The sequence below is a fragment of the Pimephales promelas genome, chromosome 14 (assembly GCF_988280905.1).
Source record: "Pimephales promelas chromosome 14, fPimPro1.hap1.1, whole genome shotgun sequence".
NCBI lineage: Eukaryota > Metazoa > Chordata > Actinopteri > Cypriniformes > Leuciscidae > Pimephales > Pimephales promelas.
The window spans coordinates 31,751,648-31,775,723 of record NC_142782.1 but is presented as its reverse complement, the minus strand read 5'-3'; the positions used below and the strand labels follow the sequence as shown (position 1 = coordinate 31,775,723).

Genomic DNA, 24,076 nt, shown 5'->3' with positions numbered 1-24,076 from the left:
TAGATTAAGTAATAAATAAATTGCTATTAATTAAACATGTCATCGTGTATTAATTCCTTAATGACATATTTTATTAATACAGGAAATGTGAAGGAGAAGAACTGAAGTGTGAAACTGAGCTATAGTTCACAGTGTGTTAGAAAGCACAATAGTTTGACGCACGATGAAGCTTCTTTTTCAGGTCCTTTTGCTGGTTGTAATGTTCGCTTTACGTAAGTACACTGCTTTCTCCCGTGTTCACAGTGTGTACAAGTAATAAATCATACATTAAAATAAACTATTGTTATTTGTTTTATCTAGAGAAAAGCCAGGAAGCAGAGTTTGATTACGGGGTTGAACCAACTTCACAGGTTTTCATTCAGTTGAGAAATGTGTTTGGATGTTTATTCTGTATGCAGTCTTTATATAAACAGAAACTTAGATATAAACCTCTCTTAGCCCTGGCTTAGACTTCATGTAGAATATAGAAAATCATATAAATTTGTATTCATGTTGTTTATGTGGCTTTGTTGTACAGGTTATCTTTTCAGACTTTTCAGCAAGTTATTATGATTATGGAGATATGCAAGAAGATGTTGATGAATCTGTGGAAAGTATGATCACTTTTTTTTTTTCTCTATTCTCTGTATTAAAGGTCCTTGGATACAATTAAAATATTACAACTGACGTGTTTTCAGTTAAAGTAAACATGTTTTTTCATCATTTATGCCTTTTAATAAACTAATTAAAAAGCAACATTATTACTTTCCTCAAAACAATGACATTACATCATCTGGCTTCTTTTTGACACACATACTTGACAATTAAAGTCATTTCTGTACATTATTATGACAGTTATTTTTGCTAGGCTGGTGTTTAAATTAACATGAATGTTTGAAGATGTGTCCAGCTGTTGTTTAAATATCTAGTGCCAGCACATTAAAAGTTGTTAAAGATCCACAATATTGTTGGCAAAATTTTACAGTTTAGAAGTTGTATAGGCACACTTTTAGCTGCAGAAATTTGTAACATGTTCATATTTTACCAGCATGTTTGTGTTGTTTCAGATGTTACAGTGCCGAACATCACAGTGTACCGACAGATGGAAGACAGAGAGCATGATAGAGTCATAGTGGTGTGCACGTTTGACCAGATGTTTGACAATTGGCAGATGCAGTCTTTTCAGCTGTCTGTGGAGAGTGAACTGAACTACACCACAGAAACAGAGGATTGCACTTCTTTAGAAAGAGAAACGTGTGTGTTTATGGTCACTGTGAGTCCACCTGCTTCCTTCACCTGTGAACATGAGCTTTATTCTAATGGAGATGTCAAGAACCTGCGCAGCCAGACCTACACTTACAAGCGTTCAGGTAAAACAAATGCATTTCTGCTTTAGGATGTTTAGATCCCTGCTACATGATATACAATATTGCCATGTGTTTGTATTTTCCTATTTTGAAACATTTTTATATGCCTCCTTCTCTCTACCTTTCGGGGCTGTTTGGGGTGTATAATTAAATATTTAAAAATATACAACATAAATAGAGCTGAACTTTGTATGCGTCTATATGAGACTGTATTCAATGCATACATCTTTTTGCCTATCATTGCATTTCCATGCAGACTTGGATCATCATGAGGAAGGAGCGTCTTTATTCTACATCTGCTTTTCCTCCTTCATTGCTGTTGGTCTCTTCATCATGACTGTGGCTGTGATCGTGACCACCATTAGAAGTAAGGCTAAAGGTGTGTGTTTACCAACAGTTTACTTATTTATAGCAGGAATGAATATCATGAACATTCTGATGACCACAGTCAGATAAAAGTCTAAAACTGAAAATATGTACACAATGTGCTGAGAGCATGCTTTGAGCTTCTTAAGAAAGTAATAAAGAGGAAATGCATAAAGATTAACATGCATGCTTTAGTTTTCTGAGCTGAAGAAGAAGTCAATGAACAGAGTTTCTCTTCCTCAATCTTATTGCTGAAGTGTACTGTAGACTAATGGCATCACACATCAGGCCTATAGTCAGAGCGCAATAAGTGTTTCTTGTTGATGTGAGGTGCATTCTGACATGCAATGCTTTTGAACACAACTCTGGCATAAGTACGTGTTATAATCACATTTGTCCTTGTTGTGATGATGATCTGATGAGGTTTAGTGTCCTGAGTGTGTGTTCAGGATTAGATTTGATCAGTCTTCAGCTCCAGTGGTTTCCCAGCACACACAGACTAACCCATTGAACTCTTTCTACATGTTTGTTAACACAGACTCCGTCATCAACCCCACAACTGTTACAGACAACGACTACATGGATGCATAAATAATCAGAAGACTTTCTTAAGAGAGAGGAACAGACCTGAAGAGGAGAAAACAACTTCTACTGCGCATTTACATTTTACAATTAATCATTTAGCAGACTTTTTTTTTTTTCAAAGTGACTTACAAATGAGAAGAGCAATAGAAGCAGTCAAACCAACAGTAGCATATGGCAAAAAAAGTAAGTGCCTATTTTTAAAAAATGTTTTTGTGATGATACAATTGTATTTTCTCATTAGGATAAAATGTGTATGTTGTAACATTCTTTATTTGTATATTTAGATAAAAATGCTTGCTAAATAAATTAATATAACAATAAATGATTAATTTACAGATGTAGCTTTCATTTCTTTCTACATCAGAGGGCAGTAGTTTTATGTTATTTTACACACATATTTCGTATATTATGATTGTACGGATTACTTGCATGAATTACTAGAGAATATGTTAATTCAAAAGAATATATGTGTGTATTTTTAGATTATCAGAATATTCTAAAGGAGAATCCCAAATGTCAGTGAACTAAAGCTTAACAGAAGGTGGTTAAGAAATCCTACAGTAAATTCTTGAGTAATATTAGTGTTCACATCATTCGGTACAACAAGCCCAAATCTGTTCTGCGCATGTACATAACTAAATGAGGAAAAAATGTGTTTGCAAAGTTAATCAATGCTGTCCCACAGGAAACACATAATAATGGCTACTTCATGAGCTCAACTTTTGTGCAATATGTGATTATACTTCTTAATAATCTGTGTGAAACAAAATAAAATAGAAATATTAAATGAAAAATTGTAAAGGAGAATGACAAATGCCTTCACAACTAACTGGAATAAATTTAGGTAGCCTAATGCAGACAAATAAAGACATCAAAGTAGTCCATGTGACATTCACGGGTTCTGCTGCTTCCATCAACCGAAAGAAGTCAAAGGGTGTCCTCAGGGTTAAAGCTGACCAAAATAGGCCTGATTTATTTAGAATTTGAAAAAAATACCTTACAGAGTTGACAGGAATTGATGACAGATTTTAAAAGGCTGTTGTTAATGTATTTTTTTTATATAATAATAATGCAGTGTTCACTTTAAGTATTTAGTCATATTTTATTAAGCCATCCAATAACCTCATATTCATTTTTGGGCATTTGAATAACACTTAACAATAAGTCCCGCCCATCCGTAAAACTCCAAGTGGACCTCTAGGCTGAAAAAGCGTCAATGCAAGTGAATGAGAGAAAATAATTATTTTCTGATCCCGATTGAATTGTGCCATGAATGTAACATATGTTGTCTGTGAATTTTTTATATAATTTCTCATGTAACGAGTTTGACAGTATATTGTATGATTCTTTGGCTAGAAGTTGTGGAATAGACATAAAGAGAAAGACGACACGTCGCATATGTGACTTCGCCGCATAACACATTATTTTCCGTCCACAAATCACGGTTTTCACCACGCTCAACTAGTTTGTCCTCTCCCTGAAAGAAGGCAGTGAAGTGCACCAAAGACACAGGCATGTTTAGCGGGATCCGTGTGCTAGTGGGGGTGATGTAGCCTACATCAAACACGTCGAAAGAGTTGTAGTCCACAAAGTGCTCTCACACAAAGTCTAACCGTATGAAAATTCTACCCGCTAAATTGTAGCATTCTTTACACGAAACATTATATAAAAAATTCACAGACAACATATGTTCACATTCATTGCAAAATTAAAACGGGATTAGAACATAATTTTTTCTCTCATTCACTTGCATTGACGATTTTTCAACCTAGAGGTCCAGCGGGGCTAGCTGAAGGGGCGGGACTTACCAGCTCCTAGAGGTCCACTTGGAGTGGACCTTGGCAGTTTGCACACATCTCAGTGTGCTTACCAGCTTCTCAGATCTCACTTACCAGATCTCACATATTTCAACAGGGCATCTTAATATTTTTTATGCATTTCTTAAATAACTTTTGAGCATAATTTTTGAGCGAAGCTGATGACGCTGTGAAGTGACGCTCGATTGATCAAGCTTTCATTCGATTCCTCCGTCCGTTCTCCTTTTATTTTCTTTCTTTCCTTTTTTGCGTCCTTCCCTCGTATCCTACAGGGGTGGAGCTGAGACGCGAGGAAAGAAAGCGAGGAGAGGGGATGTACAAATAAAAATTGAGAGAAACACGCAGTGTAGTGTGTTAGAAAGCACAATAGTTTGACGCACGATGAAGCTTCTTTTTCAGGTCCTTTTACTGGTTGTAATGTTCGCTTTACGTAAGTACACTGCTTTCTCCCTCTTTAATATGTACAGGTAATAAATCATACATTAAAATAAACTATTGTTATTTGTTTTATCCAGAGAAAAGCCAGGAATACGAAGACGAGCCAGAATATTACTCTGTGGATACTGGTATGATCTAATTTTATCCCAATTTTCTAGTTTTCTCCGTTCTGTAACTGTATTAAAAGTCCTTGAAATTGTATTTAAAAAGCCCTAATCTTACAACTGCCGTGTTTTAGTGACTCTGTTGTTTTAGTAAACTATACACTGGAAGTATTTTAATTACTTTCCTCAAAACAATGACATTGCATCATGGCTTCATTTTGCACACGACACAATACTTGATTATTAAAAGATGTTTTGTAAGTATTATGCAAGTTATTTTTGCTAGACTGGTGACATAAATGAGCATAAATAATATCATTAATAAATAGATATTATTTAAATATCCAGTGCCAGCGCATAGTTGAAGATGCACGCAATTGTAAGCAACATTTGAGCAGCAGAAATTTGAAACATATTTCACTCACATGTTGATGTGTTGTGTTTCAGATAAGGCAGTGTTTGACATCACAATGTACCAACAGATGGAAGACAGAGAGAAAAATAGACTCATAGTGGTGTGCATGTTTGACCGAATGTTTTAATGGGAATTCAGTCGGTGGATAAAGCCTTTTGAGCTGTCTGTGCAGAGTGAACTGAACTACACCAAGGATAAAGTCGATTGCAATTCTGTAGGTACTAGAATAACATGCGTGTATATGGTCACCGTGAGTCCACCTGCTTCCTTCACCTGTGAACGTGAGGTCAATTCTAATGAAGGTTTCATAAACATGCGCACAAAGACCTACATTTACAAGCGCCCAGGTAAAACAAATCCATCTCTGCTTTAGTATGTTTAGATGATACAATATTGCCATATGTTTGCATTTTCCTATTTTGAAACATTTTATGCCTCCTTCTCTCTATCTTTCTTTCTTCCTAATTTGGGGATGTATAACAAGCTGTTTAAAAATGTACAATAATAATAGAGCTGAACTTTGTATGCGTCTATATGAGACTGTATTCAATGATATAAGCCAAAACGTCTTTTTGCCTGTCATTGCATTTCCATGCAGACTTGGATCATCATGAGGAAGGAGTGTCTTTATTCTGCAAGGGCCTTTCCCCCACCATTGCTGTTGGTCTCTTCATCATGACTGTGGCAGTGATCGTGACCTGACCACCATCAGGAGTAAAGCTAAAGGTGTGTGTTTTACCAACAGTTTACTTATTTATAGGAGCAATGGATATTATGAAAGTTCTGATGACCACAGTCTAGAACTGAAAATATTTACAAAATGTGAGAGCATGCTTTGTGCATTTCATTTCATTGTTTTCTTAAGAAGCTCAAGCTCATGCAGGCTTTAGTTTTCTGAGTCAATGAACAGTGTCTCTTCCTCAATCTTATTGCTGTAGTGTAGACTAATGGCATCACACATCAGGCCTATAGTCAGAGCGCAATAAGTGTTTCTTGTTGATGTGAGGTGCATTCTGACATGCAATGCTTTTGAAGACAACTCTGGCATAAGTACGTGTTATAATCACATTTGTCCACATGTGATGATCTGATGAGGTTTAGTGTCCTGAGTGTGTGTTCAGGATTAGATTTGATCAGTCTTCAGCTCCAGTGGTTTCCCAGCACACACAGACTAACCCAGTGAACTCTTTCTACATGTTTGTTAACACAGACTCCATCATCAACCCACAACTGTTACAGACAACGACTACATGGATTTGACGAGAGAAGAACAGACCTGAAGAGGAGAAACAAAGTTCTACTGTACATTTATATTTTACAATTAATCATTTAGCAGACGTCTTTTTACAAAGTGACTTACAAATGAGAAGAGCAATAGAAGCAGTCGAATGTTTGTTTCATTTGATGAACGAGTTCGAACAGGAGAGTCATGAACGCGCATTAAATGTCTTAAGGGTTGTACGTGCATGATGTATTGTTTTAGCATCCATATTGCAATGTGCGCATCCGCGATAGACATCACAGGATGTGCGATGTCAAGTACAGACTTTATAAATGCCAAAGAAACAAGCTCGCAGCCATCTTTAGAATTTTGTCTTTGAACTGACATTTGTTTTTTTTGTTTTTTTTTGCGGTAGCTCTGTATTACTAAGGCATCTCTGTCGAAGAGTAATTAGCTGGTGAAGTGGATTTACTTATTGTAAGTTACCATGAGAATTGTAACGTTTGAAGCGGATGTCATATCAATACCGGATGATTTTAAAATGAGCGGTTCATTCATAAATCCGTAAGATCTTACCCTCATGCTATGGAAATACAAACCGGAAGACAGAACGCAACGAGAAAGGGGCGGGGCTACATACGGCCTATAGGGTGAAAAGGGGCGGGGCTACATACGGCCTATAGGGATCATCAGTTGATCCATACTGACCAGGCATCACATTTCACTTGAAACACGTGATTCTCGGATTGATTGCAAAGTTTAACCATCATAGAGCAAAAGTTCATCATTTATATGTGCTTTAGGTTCTGTCAGTTTAAACATTTAAATGATTTTAAACCATTCTAGCGCAAGAAGATGCGAAAGAGAACTTAATTATGAACCTGTCCGCTGTTTTCTGTGCACAGACAGCACGCAAACAACGAATTCCGTTCTCTTCCGTGTCCATTCGTGCTTGAAAGGACTCATACATGCAAAATTATATCAAAATGCCCGTTTCGGTGAGTATCCTCTTCAACACAGTCGCTTATGAGAAAGAAAACGGATGTTTATCATTGTATTGGACCTTTGCATTCGGTGTTAAAGTGACAGCAGCCTAATCTTGGTGCTGTCTGTGTCATTAATGTTAATCAAACAACAAAATACAGAAAAACCCTAAGTGAAATTATATTTCATTTATACAGTGAAGAATACAGTGCTATTTTACATTTCATTATTCAATTTTTGTACCTGAATACTGTAAGTTTTGCATAAAGCTATGTTTATTTCATTTATTAGTGGTGCTTGCTGAAAGCAAGGCAACACTATAATTACTATTGTGTTTTTTGAGTCGGCCAAAAAGTTTGGCACGCTACTCCTCCCGCAGTTTTTGTCACACACCCATGAATGAGGTCTCAAAACGTGCGGAATATTCGGGAATGGTGTGCTATGACTTTTCTAAGCGATCGGGGGTACGATGTTCGCCCGAAGGGCGAACAAATTTCCCAAAAATCCCATAGACTTAACATTGCGACAAACTTTGACGACTCATAGCTCCGAGCGAGGATTTCACAGAAGCCTGTGATTTACCACATTTGAAGAGGCTGACAGGCTCTGTAAGAACATACCTCACAATGGGGTAAAAGTTGCACCCCTGGGGGGCAGGAGCTGCCCAAATTTTCCCCCATTGACCCCAATGTTATTTAAAATTTCTAGTATAGCATTATACTATTCCAGGAAAAAGTTTGGCGCACTCCTACGTCCACAGTTTTTGTCACAGACCCATGAATGAGGCATCAAATCGTGCGGCCTATTGAAGAGAAGTGTCCTATCACTTTTATCAGAGATCGGGGGTACGGTGTTCGACCCAGGGGCGAACAAATTTCCAAAAAATCCCATAGACTTAACATTGAGACAAACTTTGACAACTCATAGCTCCGAACAACGATTTCGGAAAAACGTGTGATTTGCCACATTTGAAGAGGCTGGCAGCCTCTGTAAGAACATACCTCACAATGGGGTAAAAGTTGCACCCCTGGGGGGCAGGAGCTACCCAAAATTTTCCCCATTGACTTACTATGGTGAAGGATGTCCCATCAAATGCATGTGTTTTTCCTACTATGGTAAATTGCATAGGGATTTTGTATTGAACATAGCTCTGGATCATAGTGTCATAGAGACAAGGGGGCGGGCTCATTTTACTCAGACGACCAATCAGTCTCTCAGGATCATTGTGAAGCTATCAAGCCACGCCCTAGCAACCATATAGAGCACCTTAGCAACAACTCCCATAGACTTCCATTGAAAGAGATCAAAGGGATATCTCCGGATAGAAGTGTCATAGAAACACAAGGGTGGTCTCGTTTGACTCGGGGTAGCAAACAGCCAATCATGAATCACCTCAACAAATTCTGGCCACACCCTAGCAACCATTATCGAGCACCTTAGCAACCAAATTTTAAAGAGGGATATCTTCCATTCTGAATGTCATACAGGCTTGGGAGTTGTATTATATCAATTATACTGACAAGCAGCCTTTGGAGATTCATGATTGGCAGCTGCCAAGCCACTCCCTAGCAACCAAAAAGAGTACCCTAGCAACCATTTTGCAAGGCCTACATCTCTTTATCAGAACATCGTATAGAGATGGGGGTTGGTTTATACATTCACATTGACTTTGGAGCTTCATGATTGGAAGCTGCCAAGCCACTCCCTAGCAACCAAACAGAGTACCCTAGCAACCATTTTGTAACAGCTATATCTCAGCATCAGAACATTGTATCACGATGGGGGTTGGGTCTTTTGACTCATGCTAGCACATAGAACTTCCAAAATGCTAAACATGCTAGCTGTGAATAGCTACATGCTAATATTGATTAGCTAAGTGCTAAATCATGCCATGAACAATATAAAAACTCTATAATAACCATATGTGAACACTACCAACCACCTAGTAATACCATAGCAACTACCCAGAATACCCTAGCAACAACCTAACAACACCATAGCAACCACCCAGAACACCCTAGCAACCGCATAGCAACATCCTAGCAACCACCTAGAAACTATCCAGAACACCTTAGCAACACCCTAGCAACCACCTAGCAACACCCTAGCAACCACCCCAAACCCCATAGCAACCACCTAGCAACACCTTAGCAACCACCCAGAACACCCTAGCAACCACCTAGCAACACCATAGCAACCACCGAGCAACACCCTAGCAACCGCCTAGCAACCATCCAGAACACCTTAGCAACACCCTAGCAACCACCTAGCAACCACCCAGAACACCCTAGCAACCACCTTGCAATACCCTAGCAACCACCTAGCAACACCCTAGCAACCACCCAGAACACCCTAGCAACCGCCTAGCAACACCCTAGCAACCACCTAGCAACACCTTAGCAACCACCGAGCAACATCCTAGCAACTGCCTAGCAACCTTCCAGAACACCTTAGAAACACCCTAGCAACCACCTAGCAACCATCCAGAACACCCTAACAACCGCCTAGTAACAACCTAGCAACACCCTAGCAACCACCCAGAACACCCTAGCAACCACCTAGCAACACCTTAGCAACTACCCAGAACACATTGGCAACCACCCATAATACCCTAGCAACTGCATAGCAACCACCCAGAATACCCTGACAACCAACTAGCAACCACCCAGAACACCCTAGCAACCGGGTGGTGAGTTTTGCCACTGCAAGCACCACTTCACATTTTCGTCTGGAAATGTACGTTCTAGTTTGTTCTATTGTATTCATCTATGGTGGTAATTTGTTTGTCCTTTCAGGTTCAAAATCACCCCAGTCATACTACAATGATTCATTCTTTACAAATAGAGCAATTCATCTGGTGAAGTTGCAATAAATATTGCAGAAAAACAAAATATCACAATGTAATTTCCAATATCGTGCAGTAGTTGCAAGAGCAGTACAAAGAATTTCAGTATATTTCCCAGTTCCTTCCTGTTACGCAAGAACAGCATATAAAATGTTTAGATTCAGAAGACACTGTGCCTTTTTCTCTCAGATATCTCAATCCTTTTGAACCCTTATTTCTCTAAACTCTGATCTTCAAAAAACTTCATCTGGTACAATACTGGATATTATTACTTAGATTTCCCTTTTGCTATTTCATTTTTCATATTTACTTGATTCATTTCATTTCATTTGTCATTATAATTTTACAATTTCAAATTTGTTATTCCTTACTTTTATTGGATCTCTGCCATCATTTGCTCGTCTGCCTGGACCACACTGCATCAAGAATGAACATGCTTTATGTCCTTTTATTGGTCCTTTGGTCATCTTTCAGTAAGTAGATCACATTTCTTTGCCTCCGATTTTATCTGTAAAGACAGGAGACCATAGAATTGTTGCTAAGTTGGAGATTTTTTATACATTATATGCATTACTATCCGTATTCATTTGAAAAATATTTGAAAAGTCGTCGAAGAATTTACAAAAAGTCAATATTTGTTTTTACAATGCCATCTAAAACATTTATCGTTCTAAAAACAGAGTACATTTCAATGACAGGTCCATCATCTAATGACTTTAATCTACACATTTTACTGCCAACATTCTTTTTTTGGTGATATTTAAAATGAAGATGAACTTCAACTTTCAAAAAAAAAATTTAAATTAAATTAAATGTAGATGAATAAGTGTAAAGGACAATAAGAAATGTTGTCTTCGCAACTAACTGGAATATATTGATGTTGAAGTAGGCCTACTAAAACTAATACTGAATAAAACAAAATTTTATTTTATTTTCTAAAAAGTTGTAATATGATTAAAATAAGACAAAGCACTTAAAAATATGAATAGCATAACGGCAATGTCAGTTATTTTTAAGGTAAAATTAGATTAAACTTGGACTAAACCATTACTGTAACTTATCTATCAGTACATACGTGCAACTTTATCAACTCAAAATATAATGTAAACACTGTCTAATAATGATGTCTATCCAGAGATATTTAGTTACAGTTGATGAGGACATAGGCTACTACAGTATAGAGTGAAAACATGATCATGCCTCCCATAGATGCACACAGATCCACAAATGCACAGGAGAATCCAGATTGCCTGGAAGAATCCACAAACTTCTTATGCTTATATATCATAACTTTGTGTAATTTATTAAACAAATAAACGCTAAAACATTTGTATTGAGACGTCTACTCAGGAAACCACCCGTGTTACATTTAAATATAGATGCTTTTCTCAACTTGAACTCATAATGGTATTTTCTGCCTATTACAGTGTCTGATATAATGTTTCATATATTCAGACAGAACCAGCTCCTTCCTTATCTACAACAAGGACCACAACAAATGTGTGTATGCCGCGAGTGCTAGTGTAGTGCTGACCGCGCCATGCGACGCATCTTTCACAGCTCAGCGTTTCCTATGGATTTCCTCATCACGAATCATCAGCCTCGCTTTTAATCTCTGTTTGGGGGCCGAGAAGATCGAAGACGGGGCCAAAGTTATCCTTCTGCCCTGCAATGAGTCTAACCCCCAACAAACCTGGGAGTGTAAAGATGAGACCTTGCTTGGACTGAAGGGACATCCACTGCACTTGAACTATGGAGATTATGTCGAGCCAAATATGATGCTGTTCAATGAAACAGGAGTTTGGAGTCGCTGGCTGATTTATGGGACCAACGAAAATTTGTGTTCTCGTGGATATCAAGGTATGACCACCAAACAGCCATTAAAACCTTTATAATAATGACTGCACTGAATGTTAAAATTAATATCCAATATGTATTCATTCCCCTGTTTCATTTCTCTATGTTCTGCAGAGATGGCTAGTAATCCTGATGGAAAACCATGCTATTTCCCTTTTAAGTTTAATGGAGATGTGTACGCCGAGTGCACTGTGGATGGCAGGAGTGATGGTGTGCTGTGGTGTTCCACAGAAAATGATTACGAAAAGGGAGAGTGGGGCTTCTGCCACCCAATACGTAAGACAACACAATTATTAACTACAGAAACATCTCTATTTTTTCCTTAAAGGGTTAATTCACCCAAAAAAGAAAATTAAGTCATTAATTACTCACCCCCATTACCAACCCCGTAATACCTTCGTTCGTCGTCGGAAAAGAAATGAAGATATTTTTGATTAAATTGGAGAGGTGGATCACTGCTACATAGGCTGCCTAAGGGATCGAAACTTGACGGCCCAGAAAGTCAATAAATAAAATGTTAAAATATTCCATGTGACAACAGTGGCTCAAGTATAAGTTTATCAAATGACGAGAATACTTTTTGTGCGAAAAAAAAAAAAATAACGACTTTATTCGACCTTTCTTCCTTGTAGGCCTGAGACTACAGAGATTTCCACGAAAACTGCGCAAGAACTGCGTTCTTCTTCGACTTTTTCTAGTTCAGTTCTCACGCATGCGTCGTGGAAATGTCTTGAACTCTCGTCTCTGGCCTAGAAGGAAGAAAAGGAATAGTCGAATAAAGTCGTTATTTTTGTTTGTTTTTTGTGAGAATACGCACAAAAAGTATTCTCGTTGCTTGTTTAACTTATATAACATATGACGATGTAAGAGCGTCAAGGCGGCGCCCGCGCCATCACTCAGTGGATTGACGTGATTCTATCCACAAGTTTCCTACGCCCCATGAGGCCTTGCGTCAAAAGTGGGCGCGACTTCTGGTTAGAAGTAAACAAAGCGCGATTTGACATGCTTCACACTCATTCATTCAACAGTTGACAGTCATTCAAGTTATAGCGATCCAAACTAGCTAACGATGTGGGAACACAACCTCAACGAAATTCAAAAGGGTGAAATAACAGTACCTTTACCTCCGCAGTAGTTGATTGGGAGTATTATAATAACATTATTAATAATCAATACTTATCAAGGCATGGTGACAGACAGTTGTGCGAGCTGACAAACAATTAAAATAAAAAATACACACTTAGTCATTGTGCTTTGGAGTTTATTCAAAATTATAAATGAATGTGCTACTTGAATACATTAACTGGCACATTTGGTATTCTGTCACCTCAGGCTTTGATCCTGAGTTTAGCTGTAACATCAGTAGAGAACAGCCAATCACATGCTGATAGAGTTTAGAGAATATTAAGAATTTAAACAAATGTACACAGGAAGATTCGTCGTCTTTTGGGAGGTGATGGAAGCTACAGTCGTTGGCAGGATCACTCTGATTTCGTTTTCGGCTTATGTTCAAAACAATCACGTTTAAGCCACTGAATTAGTTAAGTCCGGTTATACATACAACCGCGAACAGCACATGTTGTCCCTCAGAGCTCCGTAACGACATCTCTCATAAAGATTTGCGTCTTTAAATAGTAAAATAATTCTCAGAAAAACAGCTAGCCTCTTCGCTAACTAACACACAGAATACCATTGGAATGCTACTTCCGCCGCGTCACCGGAAGTTTCACCCACTTTATTTTTTACAGGAGCGCCCCTCGGAAACTTGTGGATATGGACTTCAGACAATCGGCACACTTATTCTGAAGCGTAATTTTACATGTGAAATGTAGCCAAACCTTGAAGCGTTTTGTCTTCGGCATCTTCATTAATCCCCTCACTATCAGACGTTCCGGGAGTCTCCCGCATATTGGTAACGGCTCCCTGATGCCCGCAAATTAGTTAAAATCTCCCGTAATCTAGAGCGAGTGAGCAAGAGCGCGCATGCGAAACAGATCAGACTGTGCTCCAAACCGTCTAGTGCGCACACGAGGGAGAGAGCGAGAGACTTTGAGTGTGTGCGCCTCAGAGACTCAGGCACTTAATAATTACCGTTTACATCGGAACCGGTTCCCAACCGCGTTTCGCCAACCCTATCCATAATCCGTCTGCGTATTCAGTGCCTCTGTCCATATTTTCAAAAAGTTTCTGCGGGTGAAATCAAACTCACTGGCACTGATCTGTGATAGGTCTGTTAGCGCATTAGGTCCAACCCCCTATGGGCGGGTTCGAAAGGGTGGGATCAAGTGCTTGTAGTTTTTACAGAAATCCCCCCCCCCCCCCTTACACTTTCTCCTACAATGATGTAAAATGACGATTTCTGCGTCATTGTAGGAGGAAGTGAAATGGCAGATTTCTTTCGTCTCAGGGGAAAATGAGAGAGTGTTGCACGACCATTCAATAGTATGACTGGGTTTCTAACAATGAAAATCTTAATGCAAATGGGTGAAGTGTCCCTTTAAATTATGTCAAAATGGTCGTTTTGGCGAGTGCCTATGAGAATACAGAATGTTGAAAGGCTAAAATTGGAAAAAAAAAAAATCTGTTTAATATTGACATCAGTAGCAGTGATGATACTTGCCTTTATTTATCATTGTACTTAGTATTAAGATGCCATTAAACGCGTAATTAAAATGTTGGTGTGTGTTATTTCAGATGCTCCAGAGACCAACATCGCAGTGTACCGACAGATGCAGGACAGAGAGCATGTGATAGTGATGTGTTCATTTGGCAGGAGGTTCACTAAGAGCTCTTTCCAGCTGTCAGTGGAGGGAGAACACAACTACACACTGAAGGACCCACTGTGTTATTCAAATGAAAAGTGTGTGTTTGATGTGAAAGTGAGTCCACCTGTTTCCTTCACCTGTGTGCACGAGATTAACTCTGCGGTGAACCGTCGCAGTGAGACTTACACAGATGATCATGAGGAAGGAGTGTCTTTATTCTACATTTGCTTTTCCTCCTCCGTTGCTGTTGGTCTCGTCATCATGACTGTGGCAGTGATCGTGACCACCATCAGAGGCAAATAAAGGAGAGTGTTTACACTAGTTACTCACAGTCAGATCAAAATCTATAAATGGAAATGCATAGCATGTGAGCATCTCTTAGAGCATCTCTGAAAGGCTTTGTTATGCAATTAATTTCGTTTTGTTTCGTTATTTCCCTAAAAGAAGCTCAAAGACTAACACGCAGCCGTGGTTTTCTGAGCTGAAGATGCAAGTTTCTCTTCCTCAATCTTATTTCTGATGACGACATTACATATGCCTACAGATCTCAATATAGTTCCCTGCATGCGTTTCTATGTTAAAATCTGACACCAGTTGGTGTGAGATTCATTTTGACATGCAATGCTATATTAAGGTGTTGTGATTGTGTTTCGTGCGTTCAGGATTAGATTTGATCAGTCTTCAGCTTCAGTTTTATTTGAGGAAAAATCCTAAAATAACTTGTGCTTCAATACAACAGACTCAAGTCTAATTTTATTACATGATTATTTTTTCTTAGGCATTTGTTAAGATTTTCTATTATAATTTAAGTGATGCAATTTTAGAACTTGTGTTAGGATGAATTCATCACATTAGGATGAATTGCTTATGCTGTAACATTCCTTATTTGTATGTTCAGAAAAAAAAATGTCTTCTGAATTAATATAAACATAAATGCTTACTTCTGTAGCTTTCATTTCTGACTACATCAGTGGGCAGTAGCTTTACACATGTTACATTACACAAATGTTTTTTACATGAAGATCATAACGATAAATTGTATGAATTAGAATGTGAATTGCAGGTTAATTGATGATACATTAACTCATAAACGCATACAAAATACAATGTCGCAAAAAATGGATGTGGTTTTTCAAGATCTGGGAAATAAATATGATAAATAATACATTTATATACAATTATCTGTATATTGTCAAAAGTACAAATACACTATTTGTCCCAATTTCCCATAATTATCATATATGTTTTGATTTCTAACTATATCCAGCAAGATTTCTACTAGCTGTGGTTTAATACTGTCATAGGAGACTCATTTGAATCCTCTATGCTTCACTATAGCTCTAGATAATATCAGAATATTAAGGAGAATATCAAGATGTCAATCTGGAAGTACAGAGAAAACAAAAAGTCTTGCAGAAATAGTTTCTAGTGTGACGACATCATACCACAACAGTTACACCAAGCCTATGTGTACATAAAGAACAAATGACACGTGTTGAAGTGTTGCAAAGTTAATCAATGCAGTGTCACCGGAAACAATGAACATGGCCACTTCCTGAGCTCACTTTGTGTGCAATAGGCCGGTTTACTTCTTCAAAATGTAATTATTTTGGTGTGGGTTTTTATTTTTATTTTATATCTTGATACAACATTATTTGGTTTTATGTAATTCATTTCTTAATGATAACTTTTGGCGCATTATTGTTTCTGAAAAACTACTTTTTAGTAATAATAACGGAAAATAGGATACAATTCATAACAAGAGAAGACATGTTTGTGGTAAAAGTGATTGTGCAGTCTGATCGGCAGTGATCATGACCACTATGAGGAGCAAAGCTAAAGTTGTGTGTTTCCCCAGTAACTTTAAAATCTGCCACAGAATTCATCATTATGAATACAGCAAATATCAAAATCTCTCTCTTTTTTTAACAACCAAATTATAGAAGACTAAACTCATGGTCCTTTAGGGTGACCTGTATATGTTCATGATTGACAAGAACTGACAGCTATACACACAAAGAGACTAACCCTGCATATGCTTCAGTTAAAACAAGTTCCTACCATGACATTTACTAGCAAAGACTATGAGAATGCATAAAATATATGTATATATATATATTCCTCATTTGTAGATCATTTAAATAAAAGCTTCTGCTAAATTAATGTGTTTTTCTGCAGTTTTCTTACAGCTGTAGCTTCTGACTACATCCAAAAGAGGGCAGAAGTAACTTTGGTTTCCAACTGCTGAGTGATTTACTTAAAGGGAGAGTTCACACAAAAATTTAAATTCTGTCATTAATTAGGCTACTCTGCTCCGCTGATCAATGGTAAAATGTGAATAAAAGCCTAAATTAAATAATATAGGCCCAGGCCTGGTTTCACAGACATGGTTTAGATTAAGCCAGGATTAGGCCTTGGTTTAATACATATATAGCTTTTATAAAATGTGGAAGAAAAACATTACTGGTGTGCATCTTGAGACTTAACAAATGGCACTGACATATTTTAAGATATGTCAGAGCAAGTTTCTTTCAGTAGAAATCTCAAACAGTGTCAAAGTATCAGACTGTCAATGGGAGGACAGAAAGCTCTCAGATTTCATCAATAAGATCTTGAGTTCAGAAGATAAACTAAAGTCTTACAAGTTTTGAACGACATGAGGGCGAGTAATTAATGACTGAATTTTCTTTTGTTTAATTTTCATCTAGATTTGAAAGCATTAGATCTCACCCTCCCTTCAGAGCGTCTTTAAAGAGATCGGAACAACTTAAAGACATCGGACTTGTACCACCTGACTGCTGCGGCTTCATTTCGACGTTGAGTGTTGACATAAAAACGCATATTTCCGAGTCTGAACAGCTCAGTGTACGTCACTGGCTGCCATCTCTTATGGTAATTATGACATGGTGTGAAAGCAGCAGAAGCTTGTTGTTGTTCAGGGAAGTCGCTATTTAACTTCTGCCTAGCCCCCCTAAAAATTAGTGATTAATGTAGGTTACACAAATTCGTGTTCGCTTCAGTCTTGTTATAATCAGATTCAGCGTGTTCTTCATTTTCAATCAATCCGCAACGGTGCCGAGCAGAGAGCACGTCAGAAATAGTGTGTGTGTGTGTGTGTTCATCTAAGCCTCTTTGGTCTGTCACTGCTCGTCAATTTCAGAATATTTGAGATGACAAATCAAATCAAAGTAGGCGAGTTTTAAGTTTACAGACGCTGCTGAGCGAGAATTTTAACAATGCAACTCTGTGCGAGATAATATGCGAGTAGCTAAACTTAAAGGGTAATTCCACCGGAGGAGATATGAATATGTATTGAAAGTGGGTCATATATGTAGTAGAATAGTATCATAAATGTCTATTTTGGGTCATTCTTGGCCGATAAAAGGCAGAAAATGACTTTTTAGTGCTTGTGGATTGTAGACAACAATCCCCATAGTGCATTGCAATGCTCAGCTTCGCAGCTTCGTTTTTCAGATATGATTAATTTAATGCGCTAACAGCTCAAATCTATGGAAGCTTGTTTCCGCCATTGAATGAAAAATATAAAAGGTAATTGCGACTTTTTTTCTCACAATTGTGAGTTTACTTCTCGCAATTCTGACATTATTTCTCAGAATTGCGAGATGGAAAGTCAGAATTGCGAGATATAAAGTCAGAATTGCGTGATATAAAGTCAGAATTGCGAGATATAAAGTCTGAATTGCGTGATATAAAATCAGAATTGCGTGATATAAAGTCAGAATTGCGTGATATAAAGTCAGAATTGCGAGATATAAAGTCGCAAGTGCGAGATATAAAGTCGCAAGTGCGAGATATAAAGTCAGAATTGCGAGATATAAAGTCAGAATTGCGAGATATAAAGTCAGAATTGCGAGTTATAAAGTCAGAATTGCGTGATATAAAGTCAGAATTGCGTGATATAAAGTCAGAATTGCGTGATATAAAGTCAGAATTGCGAGATATAAAGTCAGAATTGCGAGTTATAAAGTCAGAATTGCGTGATATAAAGTCAGAATTGCGTGATATAAAGTCAGAATTGCGAGTTATAAAGTCAGAATTGCGTGATATAAAGTCAGAATTGCGTGATAAAAAGTCGGAATTGCGTGATATAAAGTCAGAATTGCGAGTTATAAAGTCAGAATTGCGTGATATAAAGTCAGAATTGCGTGATATAAAGTCAGAATTGCGTGATATAAAGTCAGAATTGCGTGATATAAAGTCAGAATTGCGTGATATAAAGTCAGAATTGCGAGATATAAAGTCACAATTGCGAGTTATAAAGTCAGAATTGCGTGATATAAAGTCAGAATTGCGTGATATAAAGTCAGAATTGCGTGATATAAAGTCAGAATTGCGTGATATAAAGTCAGAATTGCGAGATATAAAGTCTGAATTGCGTGATATAAAATCAGAATTGCGTGATATACAGTCAGAATTGCGTGATATAAAGTCAGAATTGCGAGATATAAAGTCGCAAGTGCGAGATATAAAGTCAGAATTGCGAGATATAAAGTCAGAATTGCGAGTTATAAAGTCAGAATTGCGTGATATAAAGTCAGAATTGCGAGTTATAAAGTCAGAATTGCGTGATATAAAGTCAGAATTGCGTGATATAAAGTCAGAATTGCGAGTTATAAAGTCAGAATTGCGTGATATAAAGTCAGAATTGCGTGATATAAAGTCAGAATTGCGAGTTATAAAGTCAGAATTGCGTGATATAAAGTCTGAATTGCGAGATATAAAGTCAGAATTGTGAGATATAAAGTCGCAAGTGCGAGATATAAAGTCAGAATTGCGAGATATAAAGTCAGAATTGCAAAATATAAAGTCAGAATTGCAAGATATAAAGTCAGAATTGCGAGTTATAAAGTCAGAATTGCTAGATATAAAGTCGCAATTGCGTGTTATAAAGTCAGAAATGCATGATATAAAGTCAGAATTGCGAGTTATAAAGTCAGAATTGCGAGATATAAAGTCAGAATTGCGAGATAAAAAGTCAGAATTGCGAGATATAAAGTCGCAATTGCGTGTTATAAAGTCAGAAATGCATGATATAAAGTCAGAATTGCGAGTTATAAAGTCAGAATTGCGAGATATAAAGTCAGAATTGTGAGATATAAAGTCAGAATTGCGAGATATAAAGTCAGAATTGCGAGATATAAAGTCAGAATTGCAAGTTATAAAGTCAGAATTGCATGATATAAAGTCAGAATTGCGTGATATAAAGTCAGAATTGCGTGATATAAAGTCAGAATTGCGAGTTATAAAGTCAGAATTGCGTGATATAAAGTCAGAATTGCGTGATATAAAGTCAGAATTGCGTGATATAGTCAGAATTGCGTGATATAAAGTCAGAATTGCGTGATATAAAGTCAGAATTGCGTGATATAAAGTCAGAATTGCGTGATATAAAGTCAGAATTGCGAGATATAAAGTCAGAATTGCGAGTTATAAAGTCAGAATTGCGTGATATAAAGTCAGAATTGCGTGATATAAAGTCAGAATTGCGTGATATAAAGTCAGAATTGCGTGATATAAAGTCAGAATTGCGAGATATAAAGTCTGAATTGCGTGATATAAAATCAGAATTGCGTGATATACAGTCAGAATTGCGTGATATAAAGTCAGAATTGCGAGATATAAAGTCGCAAGTGCGAGATATAAAGTCAGAATTGCGAGATATAAAGTCAGAATTGCGAGTTAAAGTCAGAATTGCGTGATATAAAGTCAGAATTGCGTGATATAAAGTCAGAATTGCGAGATATAAAGTCAGAATTGCGAGTTATAAAGTCAGAATTGCGTGATATAAAGTCAGAATTGCGAGTTATAAAGTCAGAATTGCGTGATATAAAGTCTGAATTGCGAGATATAAAGTCAGAATTGTGAGATATAAAGTCGCAAGTGCGAGATATAAAGTCAGAATTGCAAGATATAAAGTCAGAATTGCGAGTTATAAAGTCAGAATTGCTAGATATAAAGTCGCAATTGCGTGTTATAAAGTCAGAAATGCATGATATAAAGTCAGAATTGCGAGTTATAAAGTCAGAATTGCGAGATATAAAGTCAGAATTGCGAGATAAAAAGTCAGAATTGCGAGATAAAAAGTCAGAATTGTGAGATATAAAGTCGCAATTGCGTGTTATAAAGTCAGAAATGCATGATATAAAGTCAGAATTGTGAGATATAAAGTCAGAATTGCGAGATATAAAGTCAGAATTGCAAGTTATAAAGTCAGAATTGCATGATATAAAGTCAGAATTGCGTGATATAAAGTCAGAATTGTGTGATATAAAGTCAGAATTGCGTGATATAAAGTCAGAATTGCGAGATATAAAGTCGCAAGTGCGAGATATAAAGTCAGAATTGCGAGATATAAAGTCAGAATTGCGAGTTATAAAGTCAGAATTGCGTGATATAAAGTCAGAATTGCGAGTTATAAAGTCAGAATTGCGTGATATAAAGTCTGAATTGCGAGATATAAAGTCAGAATTGTGAGATATAAAGTCGCAAGTGCGAGATATAGTCAGAATTGCGAGATATAAAGTCAGAATTGCAAAATATAAAGTCAGAATTGCAAGATATAAAGTCAGAATTGCGAGTTATAAAGTCAGAATTGCTAGATATAAAGTCGCAATTGCGTGTTATAAAGTCAGAAATGCATGATATAAAGTCAGAATTGCGAGTTATAAAGTCAGAATTGCGAGATATAAAGTCAGAATTGCGAGATAAAAAGTCAGAATTGCGAGATATAAAGTCGCAATTGCGTGTTATAAAGTCAGAAATGCATGATATAAAGTCAGAATTGCGAGTTATAAAGTCAGAATTGCGAGATATAAAGTCAGAATTGTGAGATATAAAGTCAGAATTGCGAGATATAAAGTCAGAATTGCGAGATATAAAGTCAGAATTGCAAGTTATAAAGTCAGAATTGCATGATATAAAGTCAGAATTGCGTGATATAAAGTCAGAATTGCGTGATATAAAGTCAGAATTGCGAGTTATAAAGTCAGAATTGCGTGATATAAAGTCAGAATTGCGTGATATAAAGTCAGAATTGCGTGATAGTCAGAATTGCGTGATATAAAGTCAGAATTGCGTGATATAAAGTCAGAATTGCGTGATATAAAGTCAGAATTGCGTGATATAAAGTCAGAATTGCGAGATATAAAGTCAGAATTGCGAGTTATAAAGTCAGAATTGCGTGATATAAAGTCAGAATTGCGTGATATAAAGTCAGAATTGCGTGATATAAAGTCAGAATTGCGTGATATAAAGTCAGAATTGCGAGATATAAAGTCTGAATTGCGTGATATAAAATCAGAATTGCGTGATATACAGTCAGAATTGCGTGATATAAAGTCAGAATTGCGAGATATAAAGTCGCAAGTGCGAGATATAAAGTCAGAATTGCGAGATATAAAGTCAGAATTGCGAGTTAAAGTCAGAATTGCGTGATATAAAGTCAGAATTGCGAGATATAAAGTCAGAATTGCGAGTTATAAAGTCAGAATTGCGTGATATAAAGTCAGAATTGCGTGATATAAAGTCAGAATTGCGAGTTATAAAGTCAGAATTGCGTGATATAAAGTCTGAATTGCGAGATATAAAGTCAGAATTGTGAGATATAAAGTCGCAAGTGCGAGATATAAAGTCAGAATTGCAAGATATAAAGTCAGAATTGCGAGTTATAAAGTCAGAATTGCTAGATATAAAGTCGCAATTGCGTGTTATAAAGTCAGAAATGCATGATATAAAGTCAGAATTGCGAGTTATAAAGTCAGAATTGCGAGATATAAAGTCAGAATTGCGAGATAAAAAGTCAGAATTGCGAGATAAAAAGTCAGAATTGTGAGATATAAAGTCGCAATTGCGTGTTATAAAGTCAGAAATGCGAGATATAAAGTCAGAATTGCGAGATATAAAGTCAGAATTGCGAGATATAAAGTCAGAATTGCGAGATATAAAGTCAGAATTGCAAGTTATAAAGTCAGAATTGCATGATATAAAGTCAGAATTGCGTGATATAAAGTCAGAATTGTGTGATATAAAGTCAGAATTGCGTGATATAAAGTCAGAATTGCGAGTTATAAAGTCAGAATTGCGAGTTATAAAGTCAGAATTGCGAGATATAAAGTCAGAATTGCGAGATATAAAGTCAGAATTGCGTGATATAAAGTCAGAATTGTGTGATATAAAGTCAGAATTGCGTGATATAAAGTCAGAATTGCGAGTTATAGTCAGAATTGCGAGTTATAAAGTCAGAATTGCGAGATATAAAGTCAGAATTGCGTGATATAAAGTCAGAATTGCGAGATATAAAGTCAGAATTGTGAGATATAAAGTCAGAATTGTGTGATATAAAGTCAGAATTGCGTGATATAAAGTCAGAATTGCGAGTTATAAAGTCAGAATTGCGTGATATAAAGTCAGAATTGCGAGATATAAAGTCAGAATTGCGAGTTATAAAGTCAGAATTGCTAGATATAAAGTCAGAATTGTGTGATATAAAGTCAGAATTGCGTGATATAAAGTCAGAATTGTGTGATATAAAGTCAGAATTGCGAGTTATAAAGTCAGAATTGCAAGATATAAAGTCAGAATTGCGAGTTATAAAGTCAGAATTGCTAGATATAAAGTCGCAATTGCGTGTTATAAAGTCAGAAATGCGTGATGTAAAGTCAGAATTGTGAGATTTAAACTATTCTGAGGGGGAAAAAAGTTAGTCTTCTTTTCCCCTTAGAATTGGCCTAATAAGTCGCAATTGCGAGTTTATATCTCACAATTCTCAGTCAGTCAGTCAGTCATGTTTATTTATAAAGCACATTTAAAAACAACAGCTGTTGGCCAAAGTGCTGTACATTGTATAAACAATATCAAAAAGACATAAAAACAAATAAACAATACACAAACACAACACAATGCAGTATCACTACAGTCACTTGTGACCGTAAGCAGCAATAAATAAATGAGTTTTAAGCAATGATTTAAAATCAGTGCAAGTAGGTGCAGACTTTATGTATAATGGCAAATTGTTCCAGAGCTGTGGGGCGGCCACTGAAAAGGCACGGTCTCCTTTTGATTTTAAACGAGTTCTCGAAACAGTCAACTGTAGACTACTGGATGACCTAAGATTTCTAACAGCATTATGGTGAGTTGAAAGGAGATCAGAGATATATGGAGGACCAAGTCCATGCAATCCCTTATAAGCAAACAACAGCACCTTAAACTCAATACGCTGTTTAACTGGGAGCCAATGAAGAGAAGACAATACTGGTGAGATATGCTCTCGTTTCCTGGTTCCAGTTAGCATTCTTGCAGCAGCATTTTGGACC

At 36.9% G+C, this 24,076-nt stretch overlaps 3 protein-coding genes and 1 long non-coding RNA gene across 7 annotated transcripts in view; 3 read left to right on the top strand and 1 right to left on the bottom strand.

Annotated features, from left to right (window-relative positions):
- Positions 1 to 10,622, bottom strand: part of grip2a (glutamate receptor interacting protein 2a) — a 76,052-nt gene extending 65,430 nt beyond the window's left edge. Inside the window, exon 1 of the mRNA XM_089119856.1 lies at positions 10,494 to 10,622. The gene's annotated coding sequence lies outside the window, so the exon portion shown is untranslated. The remainder of the gene's footprint in view (positions 1 to 10,493) is intronic.
- Positions 104 to 2,632, top strand: LOC120481627 (uncharacterized). Of its 4 annotated transcripts, none has more exons than XM_089119850.1 (6): positions 104 to 212; positions 301 to 371; positions 518 to 593; positions 1,047 to 1,349; positions 1,603 to 1,713; positions 2,251 to 2,632. In XM_089119850.1, exons 1-6 carry the CDS (start codon positions 164 to 166, stop codon positions 2,301 to 2,303), a joined length of 663 nt encoding a protein of 220 aa, XP_088975976.1. In that variant the 5' UTR covers positions 104 to 163; the 3' UTR covers positions 2,304 to 2,632. The 4 variants fall into 4 exon arrangements, with proteins under 4 accessions (XP_088975976.1, XP_039531306.2, XP_088975975.1 ...); XM_039675372.2 differs by having other exon boundaries at positions 106 to 212; positions 301 to 350; positions 1,603 to 1,725; XM_089119849.1 differs by having other exon boundaries at positions 106 to 212; positions 1,603 to 1,725.
- LOC148973750 (uncharacterized) lies at positions 4,153 to 7,560 on the top strand. The gene is made up of 5 exons (XR_016146553.1): positions 4,153 to 4,544; positions 4,630 to 4,680; positions 5,104 to 5,418; positions 5,670 to 5,797; positions 6,282 to 7,560. It is a non-coding gene; the product is annotated as an uncharacterized LOC148973750 (long non-coding RNA).
- LOC120481596 (macrophage mannose receptor 1-like) lies at positions 10,511 to 15,851 on the top strand. The gene is made up of 4 exons (XM_089119862.1): positions 10,511 to 10,595; positions 11,578 to 11,982; positions 12,094 to 12,255; positions 14,674 to 15,851. Exons 1-4 carry the CDS (start codon positions 10,550 to 10,552, stop codon positions 15,045 to 15,047), a joined length of 987 nt encoding a protein of 328 aa, XP_088975988.1. The 5' UTR covers positions 10,511 to 10,549; the 3' UTR covers positions 15,048 to 15,851.
- The last annotated feature ends 8,225 nt before the right edge of the window (positions 15,852 to 24,076 follow it).